The following is a 26,499-nucleotide window of genomic DNA, read 5'->3' on the forward strand; positions in this document are numbered from 1 at the left end:
TCAACTCAGAAAGAACCGAGGATTCATCTGGCTTCCCCTTTCCCAAGCTGGGCATCGCCCTATGACAAGGCAGAGAATCACCCGGCATCATCTGCTCACATACACTCCTCTGTTAGAAAGGTCCCCCTTTCAGGGGGCTGATACCTTTCTTTCCCTGAGGGCCACCAGTCACGGTCCTGTGCCTAGAGCCACCCAGAACACGGCTAAGCCCCAGGACCCCATTCAGAGGGGAAGGCAGCCTTCGGACCCTCTAAGTCCATATTGAAACCACACGTCCTCAGGCTATTGTCGGGATGTTGAAGCCACGTTTAAAAATATGTTTAATATCGGGGCGTCTGGGTGGCTCAGAGGGTTAAGCCTCTGCCTTCAGCTCAGGTCATGATCTCAGGGTCCTGGGATCGAGCCCTGCATTGGGCTCTCTGCTTGGCGGGAAGCCTGCTTCCCCCTCTCTCTCTGCCTGCCTCTCTGCCTACTTGTGATCATCTCTCTCTCTGTGTCAAATAAATAAATAAAGTCTTTAAAAAAAGTTTAATATAGGGGCGCCTGGGTGGCTCAGTGGGTTAGGCCTCTGCCTTCGGCTCAGGTCATGATCTCAGGGTTCTGGGATCGAGCCCCGCATCGGGCTCTCTGCTCAGCAGGGAGCCTGCTTCCTCCTTTCTCTGCCTGCCTCTCTGCCTGCTATGTGATCTGTCAAATACATAAATTAAAAAAAAAAAATCTAAAAAAAAATAAGTTTAATATATACTTTATAGCTCCTGCAGTTTACTTCCGAAGTTGATTAAAAGACACAGCTTCTCACAGAAGTCCAGGGGATTCAACCTATCAATAGTATCGAGTTCCCGCAGAGTCCACCTGGCTGGGTTCTGTGCCCCCTGCACAAGGCCACATTCTGCCAATTCTGCCAGTCTTCCTGCCGGTCAAGTGGAGAGGCATGGCCATAAAGACCAGGATCCTGCCCAGGAGGAAAGGAGGCTAGCAGGGGTGTGGGTTAATAATTGATGGAAGAGGTCTTGTGACTTTATTATAAACGAGTGGAGGCCAAGGAATCAAACTGGCATTTTCCTTTGTTAAGGTTGCAAATGAGTCAGAGACAGGGCTGTAAGGGAGGGCTGGAGAGTCAGGGTTACTTGTTATTTACAAAGCTTAAAGGGAGATTGCTGAAGGCTGTTCTGCTTTCTTGGATTTTATGCTACAGGTTAATACAAAAGGGAAAGTTTTCTTTCTTTTTTTTTTTAAGATTTTATTTATTTGACAGAGAGAGAGAGACAGAGAGAGAGGGAACACAAGAAGGAGAGTGGTAGAGGGAGAAGCAGGCTCCCCGCTGAGCTGGGAGCCCAATGTGGGGCTTGATGCCAGGACCCTGGGATCATGACCTGAGCTGAAGGCAGTCCCTTAACAAACTGAGCCACCCAGGGGCCCCATAAGGGGAAGTTTTCTTTTTTTTTTTTTTTTTAAGATTTTATTTATTTATTTGACAGAGAGAAATCACAAGCAGAGAGGCAGGCAGAGAGGCAGGCAGAGAGAGAGGAGGAAGCAGGCTCCCTGCTGAGCAGAAAGCCCGATGTGGGGCTCGAACCCAGGACCTGGGATCATGACCTGAGCCAAAGGCAGCGGCTTAACCCACTGAGCCACCCAGGCGCCCCAAGGGGAAGTTTTCTAAAGATGCTTTCATATTTACTCTATGTGAGACTCTCCTCTTTGTTATTTCTGTTCGTGTTTGGGCCAGCTTGAGAGGAGGGGCTGACATTGGGGTGAAGCAGTGTTTGGGGATCATTTCTGGCTTAGCCATTTCGGGGGAGGGGTGGGGGAGTGAGGAAGAGGTGAGCTGTAAGACTGGCCACCAGCTCAGCTCTCTGTTAGCCCTCAGAAGCCCTTCCCCCTCCCCAGTAATCTGGAGGCACCCCCCTCCCCAGTAATGCTAGGGTTGTGAGGGAGAGGAGAGGTCCAAGGGCAGATACCTCTCCCTGCCCATCTCACCCCCTAAGGCAGGACAAACTGTCCCCCTCCTCTGTGTATTTCTCTTTTCCTAACAACATCTACACTTACCAAAATAATACTCTGTATCTTCCTACCCCAGGAGAACAGCTGGGCAAGCATTATCATCATCATCACCACCACCATCCGGGTCACCTAAGAGCTCATTAGCAATGCAGATTCTTGGCCCCAACCCACTGAATCAGGCACTCCGAGGGTGGCCAGTGGCTGTCATCAAGCCCCCAGGTGATGCTGCTCCTCCTGGAGCCTGAGAATACTGCACTTGGCTTTCAGCTTGCCTCTCTCACTCTTGGGTCCCTGACTCCTACCCCAGAGCCTGGCAAACTCTAGTGTCCCACAAATGGTTCTTGAGCAACAGCTGCGACTAACCAATAAGTTAAACAAGTTGCTACATTGGGAATAGCCTCAGCCCACTGATGAAACCTGGGCAGGCTCCAGTTACTGGTCAATGCTCAACCCACAATCTTCCCTTCGGTCTTCCTTGACTCATTCACAAATGAATCGTGGTGTAAAAATGTGAAGTCCACAGCCAAGCCAGATGTCCTGGTCCACCCTCTTTAAAAAGAATATTAAAAATATTCTTTCTCAGGGCGCCTGGGTGGCTCAGTGGGTTAAAGCCTCTGCCTTCGGCTCAGGTCGTGATCCCAGGGTCCTGGGATTGAGCCCCACATCGGGCTCTCTGCTCGGCAGGGAGCCTGCTTCCTCCTCTCTCTCTCTCTGCCTGTTTCTCTGCCTACTTGTGATCTCTGTCTGTCAAATAAATAAATAAAATCTTTAAAAAAAAATATTCTTTCTCCATGCTCAAGCATCTCTGAATAGAAAAGCCTGCAGACATCATCTTTTCAATGTACTATTAGATGTGTAATTCTGGAAACATACTATGTTTGGGGTAATTATTCAGTGTTGACTATTAGGAACATAACTTCCTTTTCTCAAACTGTATGGCTCAGTTCATTTTTAAATTTTTTTTTATTATGGTAAAATATACACAAAGTTTACATTTTAACAATGTCTTAGTGAATTCGTGCTATTAAGCACATTCACACTGCTCTGCAACCATCACCACTATCCGTTTCCAGATCTGTTTCCATCACCCCAAGTGTACATCACCAGTGGGAATGTGAAATGATGCGGCCAATGTGGAAAACAGCGTGGTAGTTCCTTAAAGTTAGAATTACCATACGATCAGCAATTCTATTCCTAGGTAGATAGTCAAAAGAACTGAAATCAGGGACTCAAGCACATACGTGGACATCAGTGTTCACGGCAGCATTATTCCCAGTTGCCAAAGGGTGGAAATACCCCAAGTCCATTCATCAGCACATGAACAGATAAACAAAATATTGTACGGACATATAATGGGATACAATTTTTCCCTAAAAAGACTTATCTCATGTTAATGTACAATTTCTTTTCCTAGAACCCCACCTAGTAGATGTTTAAGGAGAGCTGAGGTAGGTCTCCATATTTGCACACCTATCACAGAACCAAAATTACAGTAGATGCTCAGTAAACCCTCACTAGTTGAGGAAAGCTCTCCTTAATTTCTTCTTGAGTCCAACCTCAGAGCAGTTGTCAAATGTGAGTGAGCATCAGAATCTCCTGGAGGGCTTGTTAAACAGATTGCTGAGTCCCGCCCCCACAGCTACTGATTCGGCAGGTTTGGGGTGGAGCCCCAGACTCTGCATTTCTACCAAGTTCCCAGGTGATGCTGCTGGTCTGGAGCCCACGCTTTGAAAACTGCTGGTGTAGAGCGGTATTTCTTCACTCTGGACCTACTCTGGCATCTCTAAGGGCTTTTCAGTTTGCCCCCGGCCCAGCCCCTGAGATCTGGTTTAATGGGTCTTGGGTGGGGTCAACACACAGAAAGCTTTGAAAAGCTGCCCAGGTGATTCTAACCTGCAGCCACAGAAGAGAAGAGCTGATGAAAAGCCCTCCTCAGATCGAAGGCCTTGACGTCAGAGCCAGAGCTTTTACCCTCCCTTGCCAAGGTAAGATTGCTTTTTAAATTTTTAATCAATCAATGTTTTCTTGTGGTCAAATATATATAATATAAATCTACCACGAGTGACATTTGGTGTGTTCACTGTGGTGGGTAACCATCACCACTCTTTAGCTCCAGAACATTCTCACCACCCCACAGGGAAACCCCAACCTCAGTCCCCGTGCCCCTCCTTCCCTCAACCTCTGGTAACCACTCATCTCCTTTCTGTCTCCCTGGATTCGCCTGCTCTGTACATTTCATGTCAGCGGAATCAATATGCAGCTTTGTGTCCGGCATCTTTCCCACAGTACAGTGTTTTCATGGGTCATCCGTACTTCCTTTTTATGGCTGAATCTTATCCCCTTGTATGGACATAGCACCATTCGTTTATCCATTTGTATCACTGCTTCTTACTATAGTTTAAATATTTGACTCTGGTTAAATTGCCCTGTTAGTCTGTATAATAGCTGTTGACTGGAATCAAGCAGCAGTGTTTCACCTGTGTGCCTTTTAGAAGAGCGTGTGACTATGGGGCACCTGGTAGGCTCAGGTGGTTAAGCGTCTGCCACCAGCTCAGGTCATGACCCCAGGATCCTGGGATCAAGACTCACATCGGGCTCCCTGCTCAGTAAGGAGCATGCTTCTCCCTCTGCCCCTCCATCGCGTGTGCGTGTGTGTGTGTGCATGCGCACGCTCTCTCTCTCTCTCAAATAAATAAAATCTTTTAAAAAAAGAAGAAAAAGTCTGTGACTAGAGCCGGCATGAAGGCAAGATGAAGACTTGGCCTGGTTTCCTGGAGACACAGGTCTAGGGGTCAACGAGGCTATTATTTGTAACAGGCTCTCAAATGAGAAGGGGAACCCTCGCGTCATAATGCTAATATAGGCGTATTCCATACAAGGTGGTGTGGCAGTGTTTTCTGGCACTAGAAGGAAGTTGGTGGGAGAGCAAATGATGTGGGCAGAAGCTGCCTCTGGCCTGGCTCTTTTCCTGGCAAGAAGAGGTCTGGAAATGTCTCTGGTGCTTTGAATCATTGATACAGCCTTCTCCTCTAGCTGACAGAGGGTTGCTCGTCTTTGTTAAAAGTGTGAGGCTGGGGGTAACCCACCGTGACTGCATTCAGGGTTAGACAGTAGGTCAGGGACAATGCTGGATATCTAAGCTGAATGCGATCCCCACAAGGAATTTAGCTGTGGACTTCTGATGTCTGTTAATAGAACCAGTACCTCCCCTTTCGCTTTCACTGTGATCTCTCCCCTCCGTTTTGCAACAAAGCATCTTCCAAGAATTGCCTAAGCTGCTGGCTTGTGCCTCTTCCCATTCAGACTCGCTGCTCTGTGACTCTGACTTGAGGCCCACGCCCCACTGAATTCAAACAGATTCTTCAGTTCTTGTTTTTCTTGCAGCCCTTGGCACAAGTGTCCACCACCACCCGTTTCTGAAACCTTTCCTCTCCCACTATCTGTAGCTCCCTGCCCCTAATGTCAGCCTTCCCATGGTTCCGTCCACCTCTGCCCTACCCAGTTTCCTCCTGAGCTCCAGAACTGCTGCCTTCTGGATGCCCCTACTGGATGCCCTTGGCTTCCTGAAACCAGACATGGCTGCAGAGGGAGGCAGATAGACAAACAATTAAAAAAGAACAACCAAACTTGCCATCTTTTCCTCTCTGACCGTCCTCCTTCCAAAACTTCTCTTGCTTCCTTCAAGTTTCTCTGTCTCAACGAATGGTACCATTTACCACACCAAAACCTAGAATCAAATCTTCTCCTTCGATCCCATGGCTAGGCACAGGGAAATAATGATTTTGCTTTCATGTGTCTTTTTGAAAAGCTTATTCTGAAAAATTTTTAACGTACAGAAAAAGAAGAAAAGCACAATCAATTCCCATATACTCTTCACCTAAAATCACTAGCTGTTAACATTTTGTCACACCTGCTTTATTACTCTCTCTCAATATATACATCTATACATAGATTATTATTGTCATTGTCATTACAGTTCTTCCTCAGCCTGTGATGGGATAATGTCCCAATAAACCTATTGTAAGTTGCAAATACCATGTAATTTGAAAATGCATCTAACCTTCTGAACATCACAGCTTAGCCTTGCCTACCTTAAGCATGCTTTATACTAGCCTACAACTGGGCAAAATTATCTAACACAAAGCCTGTTGAATATCGCATGTAAACTGTTGAGTACTGTGTTGAAATTGAAAAACAGAGTGGTTGTCTGGATAAAGAATGGTTATAAGTGTGTCAGTTGTTTATCTCGTGTTGGGGTGGCTGCCTGGGAGCTGGGGTTACTGCCTCCACCCAGTGTCACCGGAGAGGATCACACCAGGTGTCACTAGCCAAGGAAAAGACCCAAACTCACAATTCCATGTATAGTTTCTACTGAATGTGTGTCACTTTCACACCATCCTAAAACCGAAAAATTTTAGGTTGAACCATCATTAAATCAGGGCTTTCTTTTGAGAAAAAGTGTTAGACATCATGCCCTCTGGTACTTAAATACTTAGATGGCTGTCTCCTGAGAACAAGGACGCTCTTACATAATCACAGTACAATTCTCCAAGTCAGGAAATTGAGTGATTGATACGATACTGGTATGTAGTGTATTCAATCAATCAAATCAAACCAATCAAATTCAAACTATCAGTATTCAAATTTTGTACATCCAGGCTCAAACGATCTTCCCACAGATTATGTATGATTTATAAAAGGGAAAAATGGTAACAATAAAATGGAGAAAGCTACCAGGCATGATCTTAACTACATGATCAAAATGATCGCCAACAATGACATCGAGTGCCTCCTGATGAAATGCACAGGCAGGGACATATTACTTCTGTGGTATTCATGCCAAAATGTACAACCTGAATCTCATGAGAAACCCCTGGACAAACCCAAACTGAGGGACCTACGAGGAGCTATCCGATCGATAGATATGCTTCAGGAACATCACAGCATGAAAGGTCTAAAGAGACACCAAAAAACACGCAATGAATTATCTGGATTGACTCCTGCATCAGAAAAAGTGCTGTCAAGGATCACACCAAGATTCTTTCAGACTTGGTGTTGCCAGTGTCCCCACTGGCACAGCCTTTATTCAGACCCACAGCTCCCTATCTGTGCCCCTCACCAGCCCTGTTTCTTTGGGCTTACCCCACAGCCCTCCCCTCTCCACGCTAATGCACACCATATTCGCACATTACTTTGCTGAAAGGTCTTCAGTCGCTCCTCAAGGCTTTAGGAGTTATTCCAAGATCTATAGTGCAGCCCTCAAGCCCCCTGTGATCTCACCTCCTTCTCCAGACTTGGCTTTCCCCACTGCCACCTGTCAAAAATCTGAGGTCCGTGGGCAGGGAGTGGATGGGGGTGGAGAGCTAAAATTTCACCCAAGCTAAAAAGTTACGCTGCCACAGCTTCATTGCAAAGACACAAGACTCCTGAGTTGGAGAGAAAGGACAGCTTATTACTCACAGCAATAGCAGAGCAACATTTGCGCCTGTTTGCCAAGCCCGGTTCCACGGGGCACCACGATGAGGGCTGGGTGACACCTGCGTGTGCCAACTGCTCAGCAGCATTGCCATGCAACTCCCCATTTAGGAAATCCCAATCTTCTAGAGCGGCAATCAGCAAGGATGCCCAACTTTACTCCCAAGGGAGACCTTGTCTTTATCTTACTGGACAGCAAACAAATCTGCTCTCTGCCCTACAGGGAGATACCCGCGCTAGCCTATAAAGTGATCCGCTGTGTAAACGTCCTTGAAATGATAGTCTGGAACCAAAGCCATCAGCACCTCTTCCCACAGACTTGCTGAAACACCAGAGACCCAGCAGTAAGAGTCTCCCACCACCACTCCTCCAACACTAGGCAGCCGACACCTGAATGTGTCTCTGTGCCACGTGCTCTCACTCCCTCTTCAGACCTCTGTGGTCCACCACAGAAAGCCTTGCTCCACCCTAACTGCACCCACAGTAACGTTCCCACAGACTCCTTGCCTAATTCCTTTGTCTTTCAAGAATCAGCTCCTCAGGCAGGCCTGACAGCCACTCTCGCCCCCAAACGGAGACCTTTCGTGCTCCCTCGGTGTCCACAGCACCAGTGCCCCGTGTCCCAGCACTTAATTTGCTCCACTGTAATTGCTGGCTCACACGTCTGCTGGGCCCTTGGCTGTCAACTCGTTGAAGGCAAGGGCTTCATCATGCTTATCTCTAATCCTAGGACCAGCCCACCAAGAATAAGTTCAGGCCAGGTGAAAAGAATAAGTGAATTGGTGAATAAACTCTTCTTTTAAAGCCACCAGCCCTTTCTTCCTGTCACTTGAGGTCGAAGCAGATGTACAAACCGATGAAGCTGAAAAACTGGCCTGGACGAGGGGTGGGGCAGGTATGGGGTTCATAAGCAACTTCCAGATTCTGGGGAAGGAAGCATAAATGGGTTCATGGGGAGGCCCTCCCCATGTTGTTGATGGAGCACTTTGACCAGCCTTCTCAGCTACACGGACGTGAGGCAGGGCCCCACCCAGGGTCTCCCTGAAACTGTAGCCCCAGCCGAGACTATCCAAACGGGGTGCTTCAGGCTGGGATGCTGCTGAGTGTTCTATTTAGTGATCCAGTGATACAAACTAGATGCATCTTTCACAGGTCTGCGTCCATGCCAAGAACACTAAATATATATTTAGGTGTCTTAGACAGGAATGTTGTTGTCCCACTTGTGATGGTATTTCAGACTTCAAGTCCGTATTCTCAACATTGTCATCTGGCCATGTCTAGAGACATTCTGGAGTCCTAGCTGGCAGGTGCTACTGGCACTTAGTGGGTAGAGGCCAGAGATGAGGCTTTATATCCTGCCATGCACAGGACAGCCCCCCACTACAAAGAATTATCCTGCCCAGAATGTTCATAGTGCAGAGGCTGAGGAGGCTGGACTGGACTATTGGGACTGCCTCATTTGGGCATAAGCGAGAAGGGCCAGACCATACAGTGTGGAGGTTTTTCTTGAAGGGACTGGGTGCTCTCACTGTGAATCATCCTGGGCCAGAAAGAGGAATAGAGGCCTGGAGACAGGGAAGAGGGAACACAGGAGGACTCTGGGCCAGGTGAGCAAGACTGGTGCCTACGTGATGGTGGGGGACCCATCGGCAAAGGAATGATCGTTGCCCTCAGGAAATACTGTGCACAGAGACATCTGTTAAGGATTTTTCTTTTAGACTGACTGTCCTCCCAGGGTCTGAACTGAAATTTTTGCTCAATTCCAAGGCTTAATGAGTTTTTTTGTTTTTTTTAAGCTACCATGTAATGAGCACTCACTATGTGCCATGCCTCATTCTGTATCAGAGGTCGGCTGCCATGTTCTGGCAAAAGGCCAGATGGCCAGTATTTTATGATTTGTGAGCTGTACGGTTTCTGTCACTACTTGCCAGCCCTGCCTCATTTCACCACAGCCTCCCAGGAACCGTGTGAATGGTGAGTACGGCTGTGTGCCAAGAAAATTTTATCTACAAAAACAGGCAGTAGGGGGTGCCTGCTTGGCTCAGTGGGTGGCTAAGCGTCTGCCTTCGGCTCAGGACATGATCCCAGGGTCCTGGGATCAAGTCGCACATCTGCTCAGCAGGGAGCCTGCTTCTCCCTCTCCCCTGCTAGTGCTCTCTCTCTCTGTCAAATAAATAAATAGAGGAGATGACAGAGGCACAGAGGTCAGATGATATGCCCAAAGTCACAGTGCCGGTAAGCAGCAAGGCTGGCCTCCGACCCCAGCCCTTCACACTGGCCACTGTGGCGGCTCCCAAAGTGCCTTAGCGGGCACGGAGCCCAGGCAGTGGCAGTGGTTACAGGCTGGGGAGCCGTGACCCACAGGTTCGCCCTGGGTGACTGTCCAGAGCCAGAGGGGAGGAACAGCGATGGAGGCATCTGTGACCTTGTCAGTATTCCCTGGGGAGTCTGGAAATAATGAAGAAAAGGGATCTGATAAAAGACTCGAACTTTGTACAGTCATCCATGGGGGATCCTGAACTAAAGCGAAGGGTGACTGGCCTCTAAACCTGGACCCGATGTTGACTCGGTTCTTCACTTCCCCCCTTTCACAAGGAGGAAGTGCTTTCCGATAGCTGACCTATTGCCCTCTTGCTGTTTTGCAAAGCTACTCCCCCAGTTTTCCTTTTTTAGTGAGAAAACTGGCTTTTGCATGGGTCTCTCTCACCTGAAATTTTTCTGCAGGCTAATTCCCATCTCCTCTTCCAAAAGGCACAAAGTACAGCAGGAAGGTCATGGGCTCAGGAGCCATCCGGCCAAGCTGCCCATCACAGCTGGGCCACCTAAAAGCTGTGCGACCTCAGGCACATCCTCCAGATGCCTTGAGCTTCGCTCACAGAATGAAAGCGGCGGCCCCCACCTCCCATTCCCATTGTGAGGAATGCATGTGGTAGCATCAGATTGCTGTCCAGAAGTGATAGGCTCCCAAGACATGCTGGGCCCCACATCCTTCTGAGCTAAATTGTATCAATGCTTCCTTTCTCTCTTGAGGGCTGTTTGCCAACCGTTTAGAGGAAGTCCTCCTCTTCACCTCACAGAAAACAGATCCAGGGTTCCCTGTGGTCTCCCCATACTTGGAATGAGCTATGCAGGGTGATGTGGCATTGCTTTCCACCTGCTTTCACCTCGGAAACCCCATCACCCCAGATCGAGTGTTACCCTCTCCCTGGTGCCTTCCCTGACTCCCAGAGTCAAAAATAAACAGAGAGATAAACCGTTCTTCCGCATTCACTCAACAAATGTTTCCTGAGCACCTTCCCTGGGCTGGGGTCTGTGCATCTGCCTGAGCAACCCCCGTGCGGCTACATCCTTTTCCTGGATGACTCTCCCTGAGGCTGGGAAGGGCTCCTTGCTCACCCCCCTGTACCCAGCAGAGGCCCTGGAACACTGCCCTGCCTGCAGCGGGCTTATGCTCACAACAAAACAAAACAAAAAGGAAAACCGCCATTGAGAGAAAAACTTCTCCAGTGGTAACTGAACAAGTTAATCCTCACTGGGAAGCAAACCCTTGGCTATTAATGGAAGAAATATCTGTGTTTCGTACGGCAGTTATGTGCAAGAAGAACGTTAGGCTCCTACAGCTGAGTTTTCTCCAAGGTATTAACAAGTTTGCTGATCAGGCAGCTTTGCACACTCAGTGTGACTTGTATGCTCAGTCTCACTCAGGGATGGAAATTTCCCTACATCATCCTTACTGGTGGACAGGCGGAAGCATCACCAAAAGGTTTGCCAAGAGCCGTGGAGGCTCTTGTGGAACTGCCAGGAAGAAGGACTGAGGAGTCCCTTGAAGATTTCACCCGAGGAGTACCTCTCTGAGCAGGGGGATAGAAACGCCCATACCATAAGTCAGAAGCCAGCTGAGAGGCGAAGCCCAGTTCACTGGCTAGGGGATGGCCGTCGGCGTGTGTGCGAGTGTAGACGTATCCCAGGATGTAGCCATGCACATGACTACGGACGCAGGCATGCGTGTGTGCGAGTGTGTGTTTGTGTGTGAGTGACACACATGCTCTCCTTCCCCAGCACCCAGAGCGGCAGAGCACAGCAGCCTGGCATTCATCATCCCTTCAGTCTTTGCAGGCTGCCCTCATCCCGCAGCGGCCACACTCGCACAGGGATGCTCCTTCTGCCCCCACCGCCCAGCCTGCTCGCTCTGACCCACTTGTCTGACCGGCTTCTTCACCTGCATCCGTCCTCTGCTTCCTGTTCTCCCATCTACTATGGTTCCTTCCGACTCCCATCCCGACTCCCACCCCCACATTTCTTTAGCTGCCCATCCTCTTCCAAAGAATCTGAGTAGGAAATAGATTCAGGGTTACCTCTAGAGGAACCCCAACCAGAGTAACATCCATGTGTTGCCAACAGTAACAATGGCTGGAATCTATTAATTTTTCCCCCCTAGCCACCACACCGGTCTTTGATCTACATTTCCCATGAGTGTGGCACAAGGAACCGTATCCAATGTTTATCTATGTCAAAAGGTATTAAGTCTATTGTGTTTTCTTAACCACTAAGCCTTTTGTCCCAATGAGGGGAAGAAAAACAAGTTAATTTGGCATAATTTGTTCCTGGAAAATTCGATTATCTACTTAAAAAAAAAAAAAAAACCCTCACCTTTCCTCAGTGGCACTTACACAGTGTCATGATGTGTTGTGTAGGGCACACAACACCTGCTATAAATAAGCATCTGCCGAACGACCAGGAAAGCACATGGGATGGGACTCCGGAGACCCAGGTTCTGGTCCTGGCTTGGCGCCTCGTGCTCTGTTCGGGCCACTGCGGAACCCTGAGTTTCCCTTGCCTCATTCATAAATAGGGCTGGGATTTGGCTGTGTCAGTTTCGTCCCCCTCCAACCCCACCCCCACACCCCAGGGTCACACCTAGGCAATACGGCAGTCTGGATGCCAGTTTGAACAGACAGACACTCCTCCACAAGCAGGCTGCATCGTGTCTACATTTCTATTAGGTGTCAACATTTCCAGCTGAATTACCAACAGGTCAACACCCCCATTGCCCCTCCCTTGGTTCAGCACCCCCAAGCCCCTCTCCCACAGCCTTCTTAACTCCCTCTGTCTAGCGTTTCACACTCCTTTCACTCTCCACCCTGCAGCCAACGTCGTCCTTCTAAAATGCTTATCTGGGGCCCCTGGGTGGCTCAGTGGGTTAAAGCCTCTGCCTTCAGCTCAGGTCATGATCTCAGGGGTCCTGGGATCGAGCCCCACATCGGGCTCTCTGCTCAGCGGGGAGCCTGCTTCCCCCTCTCTCTCTCTGTGCCTGCCTCTCTGCCTACTTGTGATCTCTGTCTGTCAAATAAATAAATAAAATCTTAAAAAAAAATTAAAAAATAAAATGCTTATCTGATCCCCTCAGGTTTTGACTTGGAACATTCCAGCAGTCCGAATGAGGCCCCACCTCCTCAGCTGGCTCAGGAGCTCCTCTCACTCTGGCCCCAGCGTGTTGCCCCAACCCCTCATGTCAAGTTCCTTGGTCGTTCCCAGAACGTACCAGCCTAGGTGGTCACGGAACAATTTGTCCCTCGGCCCCCAGTGCCTTTCCATGTCCTGCCCTTCTCCTGGCGAGCTTTTATCGTTCCTCCAGGTCTCAGCTTAGATATCCCCTCCTCTAGGAAGCTTTCTCTAGTCCTTTCCCCAAACACAAGGTGGGGTCTCTTCCGTGCCGCTTCTCTCTGTACTGGAAGGCCCTATCCAATTCATGGTGTCCTCCCAGATTCCCAGTCCCAGCATGACAGATGCCATGCCTCAGGCACCATTTCTTCAGCATCTAGTCCAGTCCCCTGCCCTCAGGATTCATCAGTATGGTAGCGTGAGTGTGAGCCAATTACCTTGGGCTAACTGAAAACTTTGATGGGCTTCTGTGTCTGTCTTTGAATAATAACAAATGGGGACAATTAACTATTTCACTAACATATCAATTTGTTATAGAAAATCTTTGAAACAACAGTATCCTCGGAGAGGTGTGGAAAAAAAGAGTGGTAGAAAAATAGAGTATCACTCTTCTAAGGTCCCTTCTAGCTAAAAATTCCCAAAATCTATCTGTTATAACAATTTGGCTCAGGAGCAGGAACAATAATCTAGAACCTGGAAGGGTAATAGGTGGAAGGTTCTTTAGATCTGGGTCGTAGGACAATAGACAGTTAATCAATTTGCCCTAGGGTTCCTGGTGGCCAAAACTAAAAGGCAAACACAGTCATTTGCACGACTGCCTCAGACTTGCTACAGAGTATCTTTGTTCTACAACCTTCAGTCACCTTTCCTCCGTTCCCCACTCCACTTGCAGGTTTCCCTTCTTCTAAGGGACCTTAGAAGAGTGATACTCTTTTTACCACCAGGAGCGGCTGTTGTTATCATTGGCCAATGTCAGCGCTGCCTGCTTTAGGTAAATCTCACTTTCATCATAGCCAAGGAACCTTTCCTGAGCCAGCTGTCCCAGAAGGTGGGGACTGCATGAACCCCTTGCCCTGACTGCCCAGGTATCCTTCCAAGATCCAGGCGGGTCTCATCCAGTTTGCCCAGACGTCACACGCTGATCTGGTCACAAGTTAATGATTGCAACACCGTTTAAAATGTTAAGAGGAGCTTAACAAACTGTGCAGGGCTAGACCAGCTCTGAGTCAACCTTTACAGACAGAAGGAAGTGCTGTCCTTGTATTTGTTCCTTCCTGGTTGGCATAAAATCCAGTGCTTGTCAGGGATTTAGGGAGCTTGCCTGGTCCTTAAAGAAGTACTTTTGTTGAAACACACACATATACATATATAGAGCACCCAAATCACTTTGTTTATATACTTGTAATACTATTGAACACTACCAAAAAGTGTACATGAACTGAAAATTGGAAAAAGTTACAGTTGAAAATCAAATATGGTTCCCCATCATTGCTATGTGCTGTGTTGGACACTGTACATACTGGCTGTTAGTCTTCGACCGCTTTGCTCTCACTGTTTTCACTACTTAATTGTGGAAATTAATCATTTCAGCTCCTTTCCTTGTGTTCTTGGCCTGTGACAGAGGGCTTCTCAGCGAGCATTCGTGGATCAACTACCCTATTTCATTGCTTCCGGACACCACTGATGATCTACCCCTATTTCAGAGACGCTAAAATATAGGGAAAAAATGTGTATCTGAGAATCAATGAATTATCGTCTTTGTCCATGGCCACCCGGTGTGGCTCCCGGAAGTCTGGCTGTGCTTCTGGGCTCCATAGTGATGCCTGCACCCTTCACCCCTGTGGTGGCTGCTGCACAGGAGGACAGCAGCAGAGCAGAAAAGAGGGCCCTCCCTCCCTCCCTCCCCAGGAAATTGCTGGAACAATCTCTGATCCATTCTCTTCTTCGTGGAAAACCAGACTTTCCAGTCCCTGCCTGGAGCCTCCTTCACACATCTGCTTTGAAGTTAAGCCTTTTTGGCTTAAATCTTCCTTTGGAGCTAGTTTACCCCAGAGCTCATCTCTTTACGTGCTGAGGATGGGTTGCCAAGGGCTTTCACCAACTCCTGGAGGGCTGTGCTCTGTCCTCACCTGGATGCCTGGGGGCACGAAGCAGAAGGGGCAAGTCTAAGCAAAGCCAGAGGCTGACAGGACCCGCTCCTTGCTCTGGTCAGCCCACTCTCACCCTACAGTCCCAAGGCTTTACTCTCCCTCTGGTGGGTGAGGGTTCCTGTCTAGGGCTAGGCTTACTTAGCTCCAAATCCTAACAGTCCAACCTCCGATTTCTTCCCAGGTTCAGGGCCTCCACCCTGGCTCCAAATTAAGGATAAGCCTTGAGGCTCCTCGGGGGCTGGGCTGAGAGGCTGAGGATGTCTCAGGGACTGGTCCCTAGAGGCCAAAAAGCACCAGGGAGATGAGGTCTGACTTCACCATGGCCTGAAGGACATGGCTAGAAAGAACATTCTGGCCTGTGAGGAGTCTGTATTTTTTGCTTAATCCCTTTCTTTCTCACAAAGGAAATGTCCTATTTGTTCAATAACCCCCTTGCTATTAAAAACTCAGGCAATTCAGCAAAGCATGAAGAAGCCAGCCCTTTCTAACACAGCTCACATTTGTCTGGGGCTACAGAGCTTACAAGGCATTTTCCCACATATTAGCTACTATAATCCCCCCCTGTGGGGGGGGGCGGGGGGAAGAAAATGGTGATTAGCTGTATTAAGTGCTTGCTCTGTGCCAAGCACCACCAGCCTCTTTCCCTACATTGTCTTACTTAATCCTCCCTGCAGCAGGCCGGTGCTTCTCAGGCTTGGACTGGGGCATCAGAAGCCCCTAGTGGACTTGTGCAAAGAGACTGCAGGGGCGCCCAGCCCCCCTTAGTTTTTGGTTTGTGGTAGATCTGGGATGGGCCCAAGAATTCGCGTTTCTAACAAAATCAAACAAGGTACCTTTGTGACTGCTAAAGGGCAGGAGTGAAGGGGTTGGGCTTTTCTCCCCAGCATGCTCCCACCTGTTTCATTTCTAGTTCTTCGAGTGTCCCCGGGGACACTGGGGCTGCTGATCCAAACTTCCATTTGGTAGTTGAAAACCCTGAAGTTCAGAGGGGAGTTAAGTTATTTTCCAACAAGTTAAGTTACTTTCCTAAGGCCATTCCAGCCAGAAAACAGCCTCGCAGATATTCATGGAGGTCTGCCTGGTTCTGGGCTCTGTGCACTCTCCAGTTCTGCCTCCCCTTACTCCCCTGCCTCTATACCTACCTCTAGGAACCAATCCTAGCTTCCCTGTTGTTTGACCCTGCTGGGAAGGCCAGATGCGAACACTGAAATGCAGGCCAAGATGCCCCCAGAACACACAAACCTCAATTCTGCAGCTCGGAAGAGATGAGAAATAATTCTGAGTGGGTGAACCACACCACACCACACCACATCCTAACAGAGCCTGGATGTCCCAACTTCAATTAGCAGTGACTGGAACTACAGCACAGATCGCAAAAATGATAGTGGGTTGGATTGCTAGCCTTAGGGGAAATCCCCCAACACACAGGGATAGGAATTCAGTTCTCTGGTATGAAAAACATGTTCTGGCCTTTCTCGCCTCTCTCCTCAGAGCTCTCTGTGCCTCTTCACACTCAGGACGGCAGCTGGACTGGGGGAGAGCTCACAGGGGTGTCTGGAGTTGGCTGAGCCTCTCTACCTTGGGTAAAGCCGAGACCTGTTCTTAATGAAATCAGCCTTTTAGTTGCACGTGCTCCCTCACTGCTGTCTCAAGTTCACCCTTGAGCTCCGGGTGCATTTGGGTGTGAGGCCACACAGCACCTTTATCCCGACTACAGAATAGAAAGTAGAGAGATTCCCCCCCACCACCAGCCTCTCTCCACGTTTCGCGTCTAGTTCTTGGGGTTTGGGAAGGATGTCACATGCTAGGGAAAGTTTGTGGCAACCTAATATTCCAGCAGATTTGGGACAGAAGGTGGTTGGAGGTGGGAGCCTGGAGAACCAGAGGAGTTTGGCTCCATGGAGGATCCCTTCCTGATTCTCAAAGGAAATCCTTTAAAACAGGGAATCTCTGGTCTGGGATGAAGGAGAGAGAGCAGCACGAGGAACGCAGCAGCAGTACCTGGGTCCTGCGGAGTCCTGCGGAGCCCAGGACCTTGCCACCACAGCAGAGAAGCTGGGCAGAAGGGCCTGTGAGGGGCTGCAGCCCATTGTCTGGCATCCCCAGGCCAAGCCACCATCATTTCTGAGTTCCCTGCGTGGGGATGGAGGGGCTGGCCCCGAGCATACCCTACAGGTAGGGCCCTGGACTCCAGGAGAGGTGGACGCCTCCAGGAGGAGGGCCTGGCTTCCCTGTTCCCCATCCATCCCAACTCCTCTGAAGGCTTATCTTATTCCTCCCAGATCTCTAGAGACAGTGACATCTGCTTCTGAGCGAGCTCACATCTGGGGAGCCCCAAAGCAATGTCTGGTGTGCTCAGGGTTGGAACGTGGGGCCCACTCTGCTCACATGACGTGCTCTTAGATCCTTAGTGCCAACACAGTCATTCTTTTTGGTTGCTCTGTTGTTTCGAACACACTAGGGTTTTTTTTTGTTTTTTTAGGGTTTTTTTTGTTTTTTTGTGGGGAAGGGCCAAAAAACCTTCCAGGGTAAGGATGACTCTCCCTGCCAGCTGGAATTTGTTAACTCTTTTATTGACTACAACACACATACCCAACAGTGTGTCATCAGTGAACAGTGAACAGCTTGATGACTTCTCACCATCTGAACACAGCCCCCACACCAAGAAACGAAACATAGCCCGCACCCACCTCGTGCCTCCTTCCCGTCACCCCCACCGCAGGAGGGCACCTGAGACCTTGACTTCTAACAGCAGAGATTTTACTTTGGCAAGCTGGAGTTGATCATTTGCTCACAGGGCAACCTGACTTGCCACTGCCCCCCGGTTCAGGGTTGGTGGAGCTGCTGGGGCCCAGCAGGACTGATTTGGGACTGGTTCCCGGTGGGGATGGCCAGCTCAGCAATTCTAAACCCAGGACACAGCCAGCTGCTGCTTCAGCCACCCCAGAGAGGTGCACAGGGGCAGGGTGGGCCCCAGCTTGGCCATCAGATGGTCCTCCTGTCTCCAGGCAGGCCATCCAGGAGGGCAGCCTGGTGACTTTGTGGAGGGGGAACGGGAGTAGGGTTCTCTTTCCATGTGCTTCTGGAAGTCCTGCCCTGTGTTCCAGGCCATGGGAGGCCTCTGGATCAGGATGACTCAGCAGCATCTACGTGCAAAGCAGCTGAGGTCTGCACCCTGGGAAAGCCAGCACGTGACATCTGGCTCGACTTGCCAGTGCCGCCCTCACAGCTTGGAACTCGTTTCCCCCCCCCAACACCTATGGCCCTCTGTTTCCCTGTTTGACTCGGAGCACTGGTGCCAGCTGCTGGCCTGGACCTGTCTGCCTCCGCCTTCCTGGCCTCCCTGCATCTGTCGTCCTTCACCCGGCCCCACTGAGGGCTGACCCCACATCATGTGCACTCAGTGCACTCATCAAAAGCCAGATTTTCTCTGCATTCAGCCTATGCATGTCCTACACCATTCGACTCTGCCCTCTGCTTCCTCAGCAGAGCACGGCTCTGGGGGCATGGGAGAGGGCATGGGGGAGGGAGGGCCGGCCAGAGTGAGCGGTCAGGAAGCAATGCTTCTGCGCTGCTCCTGTCACCCCCCATATGCTCCAGACTCTGCTGAGTCTTCCTGTGTCAAGTATTTGTCCTGCCTCCCCTTCCGTCTGCCTGCCATCCCCAAGCTGGATGGGAAGACATCAAATAAGAACTGTGCAAAGGCCAGAGCTCTTCCTGCCCCCCATCCTTCCCTCTCCATTCCTCTCTGCCATGTGACTCTCCCTAGAACACAGATGACTCCCTGCCCTGCCCCTTCATCTCTGGGACAAAATGGGAAGGGTCCAGCCTGCCCCTGCCCATGTCTTCCCCTGTTTGACCCAATGTCTCTTTCTGACCTTAGAGTTAATCGCTTCCCTAGAACACTTTCTGCGGATGTTGCCCCACAACCCCCAAATACCTTCTTGTTGTTTCTTGCCTCAGCTCATGGGATGCCGTCATCACCTTGGCCATCAGCATTTCCTTCCTACCCCCACTGAATCCTCTCCATCCTCCAAGGTCCAGAGGAAAGCCCTCCCCCTCCAGGGAGCCCTCCTTGGCCATCCAGCCCGAGCACTCTCTTTCCTCGGAACCATCAAAGCACTGAACCTTTACTCCCTACCTGCCATTTTCAGCTTTGAACCGGGAGCTGCAAGTTCTTCCAGCTACAGAGCACAGCCCTTCTCATCACCCACCCACGTAGCGGTATTTCTTGCACAAGTACGTGCGTAAGGGAGATTAGTAACGATGGAGCCGTGCAACGCCGGAGCCGCGGAGACCTTGGCCTGTAGGTGGTTGGTGAATTAGCACAGTGAATTTTCTGTGCCTCCCGGGCTAACAAACAGCCAAAGCCTAGCTTTTGCAAATCTAAGTCAGACCTTTCCGTGGATTCTGCTTCTGCTGGGATCAACTCCTCTGCTGGTCACCCTTCCTCCCGTGCCGAGGAGGCCAGTTCCAGCCTCCTCTTTCTGGAACAGTCTATCTTGCCCAGTGCTCCTGACTGCCCCTCTTAAGACGTGAATGTCCTTGCACTTGTCCGTGCACCTGGGGTTCCGCCTCCCATTCCCACGCCAGTTGATGACCAGATTCCCAGTTCGTTTCCTACACCAGCTGAACTGATTGCAAAGCTGCTTATTTTGCTGGCCTGCCGGAGATGGCAAATGTCGGTCTTGACCCAATCCCCCCAAACCCCGCTGCATACGTGACGTCCCAGTAAGGACAGGCCCACACCACCTCTGAACTCCACGTACTGACAAACATGGCAACAAGACGTTAATTCTAGACACGCGGACAGCTGAAATTCTGGGGCCTGAGCCAAACTTCCAGAAAGGAGCCCTTTATTCTTTGTTTATTGTAAAATAAATGTCCTATGGAGGAGAAGCTCTCTGTCCCACCCAAGGCCCCTGCAGTCTGGAGGTAACTGAGGCACAGTCACCTGGGAGGTTTGGTAGAAATCCTTGCAGGACTCTGGAAAGCGGAACGCTAGGATTCACAGTCTGAGTGCACAGGGCAGGCTCCTGTGCTTGGAGAAGTACCACACACAGCCCGTGCAGAACGGTTCTTTAAAGAAGCCTTCGTACTCTCTTCATGATACCAGAGTTGCTCTTCTCGACCCCAGCGATAACCTCCGCAGATCACAGCATTTTGGGCTTTTTCATTAAATACAACGGTCTCCTCCAAAAAGTATCTAAGGGGACGCCTGGCTGACGCAGTTGGTGAAGGGTGTGACTCTCAATCTCGATTCAGGTCATGATCTCAGGGTCGTGAGATTGAACCCCACGTCAGGCACGTGCTCTATATGGAGTCTGCTTGAGATTCTCTTTCTCTCTGCCCCGCCCCCCCCCCAAAAAACAGAAAAAACAGAAAAAGAAAAAAGTAAGATCTCTACTTACCAAAATAGCTCCACTTGGATCCTGCAAAGAACAAAACAAAGTAAAGTAAGTACCACAAAGCTTGAGCCAGTGAGAGAAAACGCTATAGATTGGATTTTGAAATGGGTGCGGCTGGAAAGGAGGCGGATGCCCAGATGGCAGACTTTGTCAGAGTCTGCGTCATATCAGCCGCTTCCCAGAGCAGCTTCCCAGAGCTGCTGCGCACCAGAGGGGGGCACAGGGCAGTGACTGGGAGCCAGGACTCGCTGGTGAAGGAGGGGGCTTCTTGATTAGAAGCCTTTCAGATCCTAGAGAAGCCCAATTTTATCTTCTGAATATGTGTAAAAAAAAAATTCACAAGTTGCAAAACCCAAAAACTCCCAAAGGGTACACAGTAAAAGCTCTTCCTCCCACCCAATCTCCCTGCTTCCAGGAGAGAGAGCCAGTTTTATGAGCTGCTGGGAGCATTTTCACAGGGTGACTACTCACACGTACGTAATCACATTCTTTCTGCCCGTTTCTGCACACAGATGTCAGCATACTGGAAACACTGTTAAGCCTCTTGCTTTCTCCCACCGAACACACACACCCTGGAGAGCTGTTCACATCAGTCCATAAAGAGGAGAAAACTCCCCTCCAAAGGAAAGTTTTTCTTTGAGGAAGCTACCACCCTCCCCCAAGTTAGAATTCCAGGGGTGGAGAGAATGTGTAGGAGAGGTTCTGCCAGGAATATCACGGAAGTCACCTACCACCTCCCACTCCACACACTTCACGCACAGAAGTCCCCCGTTCCTACATCCAAACATACTTAGGGAAAAAAAAAAAAATGTTGCAGAGTTGCATGCTTGGTACCCTGCCTGAAACCTCCCTTTTCACCTTACAGAGACCCTGAGACTCAGGGTGTCTCAGAGGACACACCCAGTGAGAGGGACTCTTCAAATTCCTAATGCTACTCCTGGCTTCTCCTGATGCCACCACGATGCCTGGCCCCCAGGGTACAGTCAGAAGTGGAAGGTTCTCACCTCCCCTTTCTCTCCTGGGAACTGATTTGCAGTAAAACCTAACTGACCGGTAACCTTCAACCTTAACCACAACTGAGCATTTCCTATTTGAATCAATGGTGACTTTTTAAAAGTGAAAAGAGGATTTTGCTGCTTTTGCAAAGCTAGTTTAATCTCATGGTTTTCTGTAGTTCTGGTTCCTTCCTTCGCCTCTGTGCTTTTAATTAATTTTGTTTTTAATTTTCAAAATGGCCATTTTGAAAATGGTAATAGCCAGTTACACTTGGACATGGTTTAAAGCATCAGATGGTTCTACAAGGCTTTTTAATAAAGCAGTCCCCTGGCGCCCCTCACAAGTTTCCTGGTCCCTAGGGCACTTTGAAGCCTTTTTCAATTTGGACAATATCTCCAGATCCCAATAAAACAGGCCTGTATGGTTCCTCCATGATTTGTGTAGGTTGAGGTATTACCAACCTCCTCCCCAGAAGGGAAGCAGTGAGGTCCCCAGGGGCCACCCGCAGCCTATCACCTTGCTTTATCCGTAAGGAAATGAAAGTCCCCTGCCATGCAGTGGAAGATCAGTGTTTGCTAAGAAGTGTCTCTGCACATTTGCCAGGCCCTCCAGTAAACTCAGGAATTCTGAGTCTCCTTCTCGATCTTTAGCGTAGTGCAAAGAGTGAGGGGGCTGGTGTTCAAACACCTTTGAATATCTGGTGAGTACTTCCAGACCTCTTCCCCACAAAAATGCCCACAGGCTTGGACACACAAAATTTCACATATGATTAATTTCAGGAGGTCCACAGAAGCCCCTAAAACCTGCTATGGACCCCATGAGAGTTAAGAGTGATGAACCTCCCGGGAATTAGCAATTAGATGAAGACAGGCAGAACCAAACCCCCAGGGAACTGCCAGCCCTTTGCCTGAAACGACACCGAAAAGGAACAAGGAAGGCATTGCCTTGGAACCAAGCTCCAACCTCTTTTCTGAATCTCTCCAGGCATTTTTGTCTGAAATACAGTTCTGGATTTCCGAGCTAGAAGAATCCAGACCATTGCCACTTAGCTGGGCAGAGCACTTGGAAGCTCAGCACACAAACGTTCACAAGTAATCGGGGAGTTCATCCTCACGGCTAACCTGGAGAGACTACCGGCCACTCCCGGGATCCTGGAGGCCACCAAAAACACAGCTGCTGCCTCCCAGCCATCCGGCCTGGGGCCAGGAGTTTAACTGCACCTGCTGCTGAATCAAATCATCGCCTTTACTATTCCACCTCTTCGGAGCTCTCCCTACCAAAGCTTGCTACACCGTCTCCCCTGTCGGTCTTGGCTCATCCTCACGTGTGGCATCCAGGTGATACTGCGGGAAGCTCGGGGACCGGGCCACAGAGTGGACATCGGGGACTGAGACCTCCGGTGGTGACACAGGACCGGGGAAGCATTCTTTAAAAGTTGCAGCATCCGGCGTAAACTTTCCTGCCTTCCTCTCTCTGAGCAAGCCCACCTGGTCCTCAGGCCTTGGTGCTTTGGGTATAAATGACAGTGTCTGGAAGGACTCGGGAGCGGGAGGCTGGGGAGAAGCAGCACTGTACGAGGAAGGGGGAGTCCATCAGATGAAGGTCAGGGCCCAGCCTGGTCCCTCTTCAGCTCAGAACTGACTCGAGGAAGACTCCCTAAGGGATATGCATGCACCAGTGTTTATTTGGAAGTAGTGCCTCACGGTTTCCGTCTCCTGTTTAGGGCAGGAGTTCTGACCACATGCAGGAGGCAGGCCAGGCCAAGGTCCCTGTGGCTACACCTTGGAGGCTTCCTGAGGGAACAGGCTTTTCCAGGAGGGACATTTTGCCTCTTCTGTGTGGGAGACCTGGGAGGCCCAGCTCGATGCCTGTTAGAACCTGCAGGCCTACTCTGTACCAGGCAGGGAGAAAGCCTGAGTGCTCACCTAGGAAGTGGGACAGACATGGATCCAGGCCAGGGGTTCAGGGCCCTGCCTGCTTCCTGCTCTGGATGCTAAAACCTTCTCTAAGTAACCGTCACTGGGGCAGCCAAAGACTGCCCAGCTCTCCAACCAGGTTCAGGCAAAGCAGGCTCCACAGAAATCACTGAAATGTTTCCCACAGCAACTAAGCATTCCAAGGTTTTCTCCAGAAGACATGCGACCTCACCTTCTTATGCTCCCTCCTCCCCACTCCAGTCATTTTTTTCAGACATTCCCCGGTGCCAAATGTTGGGAGTTTAAATGCTTGGGGAGGGCAGACTACACTTTGGCCTCATTACCTAGCTTAACCCCCTCCACTCCCCATGGTGGGTTAATACTGACACCCTACATCTCGGTGACCTTTGCTTTGACCTTGTCCCCTGAGGCAGTTAAGCAGCCAAGAAAACTACATGAAGAATAACAGAATAAAAACGGTGTTCTTAGAACCTGGGGGTAGGCAGGCTGGCTACTCAGTGTTGGGTGAAAGTGGCTTTTTGTCTGCAAGTCCCCCATCCCTACTTGGAGAATGGGGAGGGAGGGAAGGCAAAGGAGGAGCGGGAATGAGAAAGGGCAAGGGCAGGGGCTAGGGAGAGAGGGGGGAGAAGAGGGAGGGAATGGCAGGGAAGGCAGGGGAAGAGAGGGAAGGGAGGAGGAGCTGCCCCAGAGTGAAGGGAGTAACAGGCCTTCTGGAAAGAGCCAATGAATGGCTGTTTCTCGCCTGTCTCCGAGCACCTTGGAACTACAAGAGAGATTTCTAGCAAAACTTAAGCTCCCTGTGCAGCTTTCTCAAAAGGGGAATATATGTCAAAGTCTACAGTTTTAAAAATTAATTTCTGCTTTCATATAACCACTTTCTCCCACCAAATTTTTTTTTTTTTTTTTTTTTTTTTTAAATAGGCTCCATGCCCAGCATGGAGCCCAGCATGGAGCCGAGCATAAGGTTTGAACTCATGATCCTGAGATCAAGACCTGAGCTGAGATCAAGAGTCTGGCACTTAACAAACTGAGCCACCCAGGTGTCCCCCAACCTTCTCTTTCTTCTGGACCAGACAAGGGAAATAATATCAACCAAATCTTGCCAGCCAGTGGATTTAAGATGAATTAAGAGTAATGCCAACACTGCGACAGGCCAGGTCCCCCACCTCCCTCCCACCCAGCCCCGTGGACACAGTGACCTCCAGCAGAGAAGGAGGCTCTGAGTTTTCATGCTACAGAGCAGGATCAATTTCCCACACCACGTGTCCAGCAAGGGCAGATCCATTTCCAGCCGTCACAGTCACTTTCAGCCCTCCTACAAATGTTTCAGCCTAACCTCGGCCCAGGACCTCCATCCAGGAATGGCAGAACCTACAAATGTCCTCACAACTTGAAACAAACTCCATCAAGGGCAGGAGCTACCATTAGTTACCCGGGAAGTTTCCACAAAAGTCACTACCTACTCCCAGAAAAGTGCTCCCCCAGCAGTTGGAGAGGCAGGCAAAAGCTTGGCATCCTCTTAATTGCTCCTAAGGAGTAACTAACCTTGACCTTGGCCACGCACCCAAACTCACTGCCATGACTGGAGCCTCCGGTTCAGGTCCCCACACCTCCTCCTGCCATCCCGTTGGGCACCCTCAGCCTCCAGCCTGTCAGGGTTAAGAGCCCTAATTACACTCAGAAGTGAGGTGTGTATGCTCTTCTGAGTGCACACACACTCACGGTCAAGATAGTAGAGCCCTTCTGGGGAAAAACAATGATTAAGAATGGGATGCATCATCCCCTTGACTTGGAGGTAAAAATGGTAAAGAAAAGCATCCACCACCGTGGGAAGGTGCTGCAGCTGGGGCACGGCAAACCCTTGGGGCTAATCAGGCGGCTCCGAAGCCACATTCACTCCTCGACCACCTGCACATGGATCGTGGATGGGGCACATTTTAAATCTTGGTTCCCTTTCCCTTCCTCTTTAACAAGCTCCCCACCACCCCTCCAGACCTGGGGAGAGCTCCAAGAATGCACGAGCATGCTTTCATCCCAAGACAACGTGCTTCCGCCCACCGCAACAGGTCGTGCCCGCCCAAGGAAAACGAATTTTCCAAAACGCCTTTTCCAATTTGTGCAAAAATACGCCCCTGGAGATTATGCTTCCCCGAAATGATTCTGCTTTAGCATTAGTGAGCCCCGCAGGCAGTCCCTCCGACCAGGTATGGCTGCGCGCTCGGGACCGAGGGAGGAGGAGACGGACACTTTACCGTGGAGTGGGGCCGGGGCTGCCGGCTGTTCCCGTAAGCAGAGGAGCAGGAGGACGGCGGCGGCGGCGTGCAGGCTGCGGGACATCGCGCGTGGCGGGGGCGGGGCAGGGGCCGGGCCGGGGACAGGGCCGGCGCGCCGCCAGGGTTCCCGCTGCGTCTGTTCCGGCGCTGGGGACCTTGTGCGCAGCCAGGCAGTGCGAACGCGTCTGCTCTTTGGGCGCCGGGCGCCGGGCGCCGCGCGGGCCGCTTTTATAGAGCTACTCAGCCCTAAACACATGATGTCATCGTGTGCGGGGGGCGGGAGGGGTGGGTGGAGAACGCCCTGCCCGCAGCAGGTCCAGAGCCCCGGTTGCGAGGTGAGTTGTAGCCTGACTTCAGCCGCGCTCCGCGGGACCGCACTCACCTGGGAACCCGGGTCTCTCGGTGGGAGCGGCGGGCAGGGCTGGGGGAGAGCCGCCTATCCTCCCCCGCCCCCACCCCAGGAAGGGTGCGTCTAGAGACTGGCTCCCAGGTTCGCTGCCTTGGTCTGTCGCAGCCCTTACTGACAAGCCCCCTAAGTATAATGCCACGTGGAAAAGAGCCTCGTTCAGTCCCCCCACCCCAGTTGTGTGCCAGGCCCACTTTAGGGACTGGAAAGGAGAGCAGAGAGGGTGCGTTCCAGCTCAAAACTCTGCAGATGTTACAGGGCAGCCTGATGGAGCAAGGTCTTGCATCTTCCTTTGGACACAAAGAAATTCATTTAGAATAGGTAAATAGCACAGCATGGGTACGCGGTGAACAGCTTTCTGAAGCAATTAGACTGACCCTGGTAACACATAAGCTGCTTCACAATATCGGT

The 26,499-nt window shown here is 50.4% G+C and overlaps 1 protein-coding gene across 1 annotated transcript in view; it reads right to left on the reverse strand.

Moving 5' to 3' along the window:
* The window catches only part of CA12 (carbonic anhydrase 12), a 56,196-nt gene extending 30,127 nt beyond the window's left edge, over window positions 1–26,069 (reverse strand). The window contains exons 1-2 of the mRNA XM_047737905.1: window positions 25,662–26,069; window positions 20,480–20,500 (exon numbers count right to left, since the gene is read on the reverse strand). Coding sequence (XP_047593861.1) covers window positions 20,480–20,500; window positions 25,662–25,938 — 298 coding nt within the window. The 5' untranslated portion in view covers window positions 25,939–26,069. The remainder of the gene's footprint in view (window positions 1–20,479; window positions 20,501–25,661) is intronic.
* Window positions 26,070–26,499: the final 430 nt, after the last annotated feature.

Source organism: Lutra lutra, chromosome 7 (genome assembly GCF_902655055.1).
Source record: "Lutra lutra chromosome 7, mLutLut1.2, whole genome shotgun sequence".
Lineage (NCBI taxonomy): Eukaryota > Metazoa > Chordata > Mammalia > Carnivora > Mustelidae > Lutra > Lutra lutra.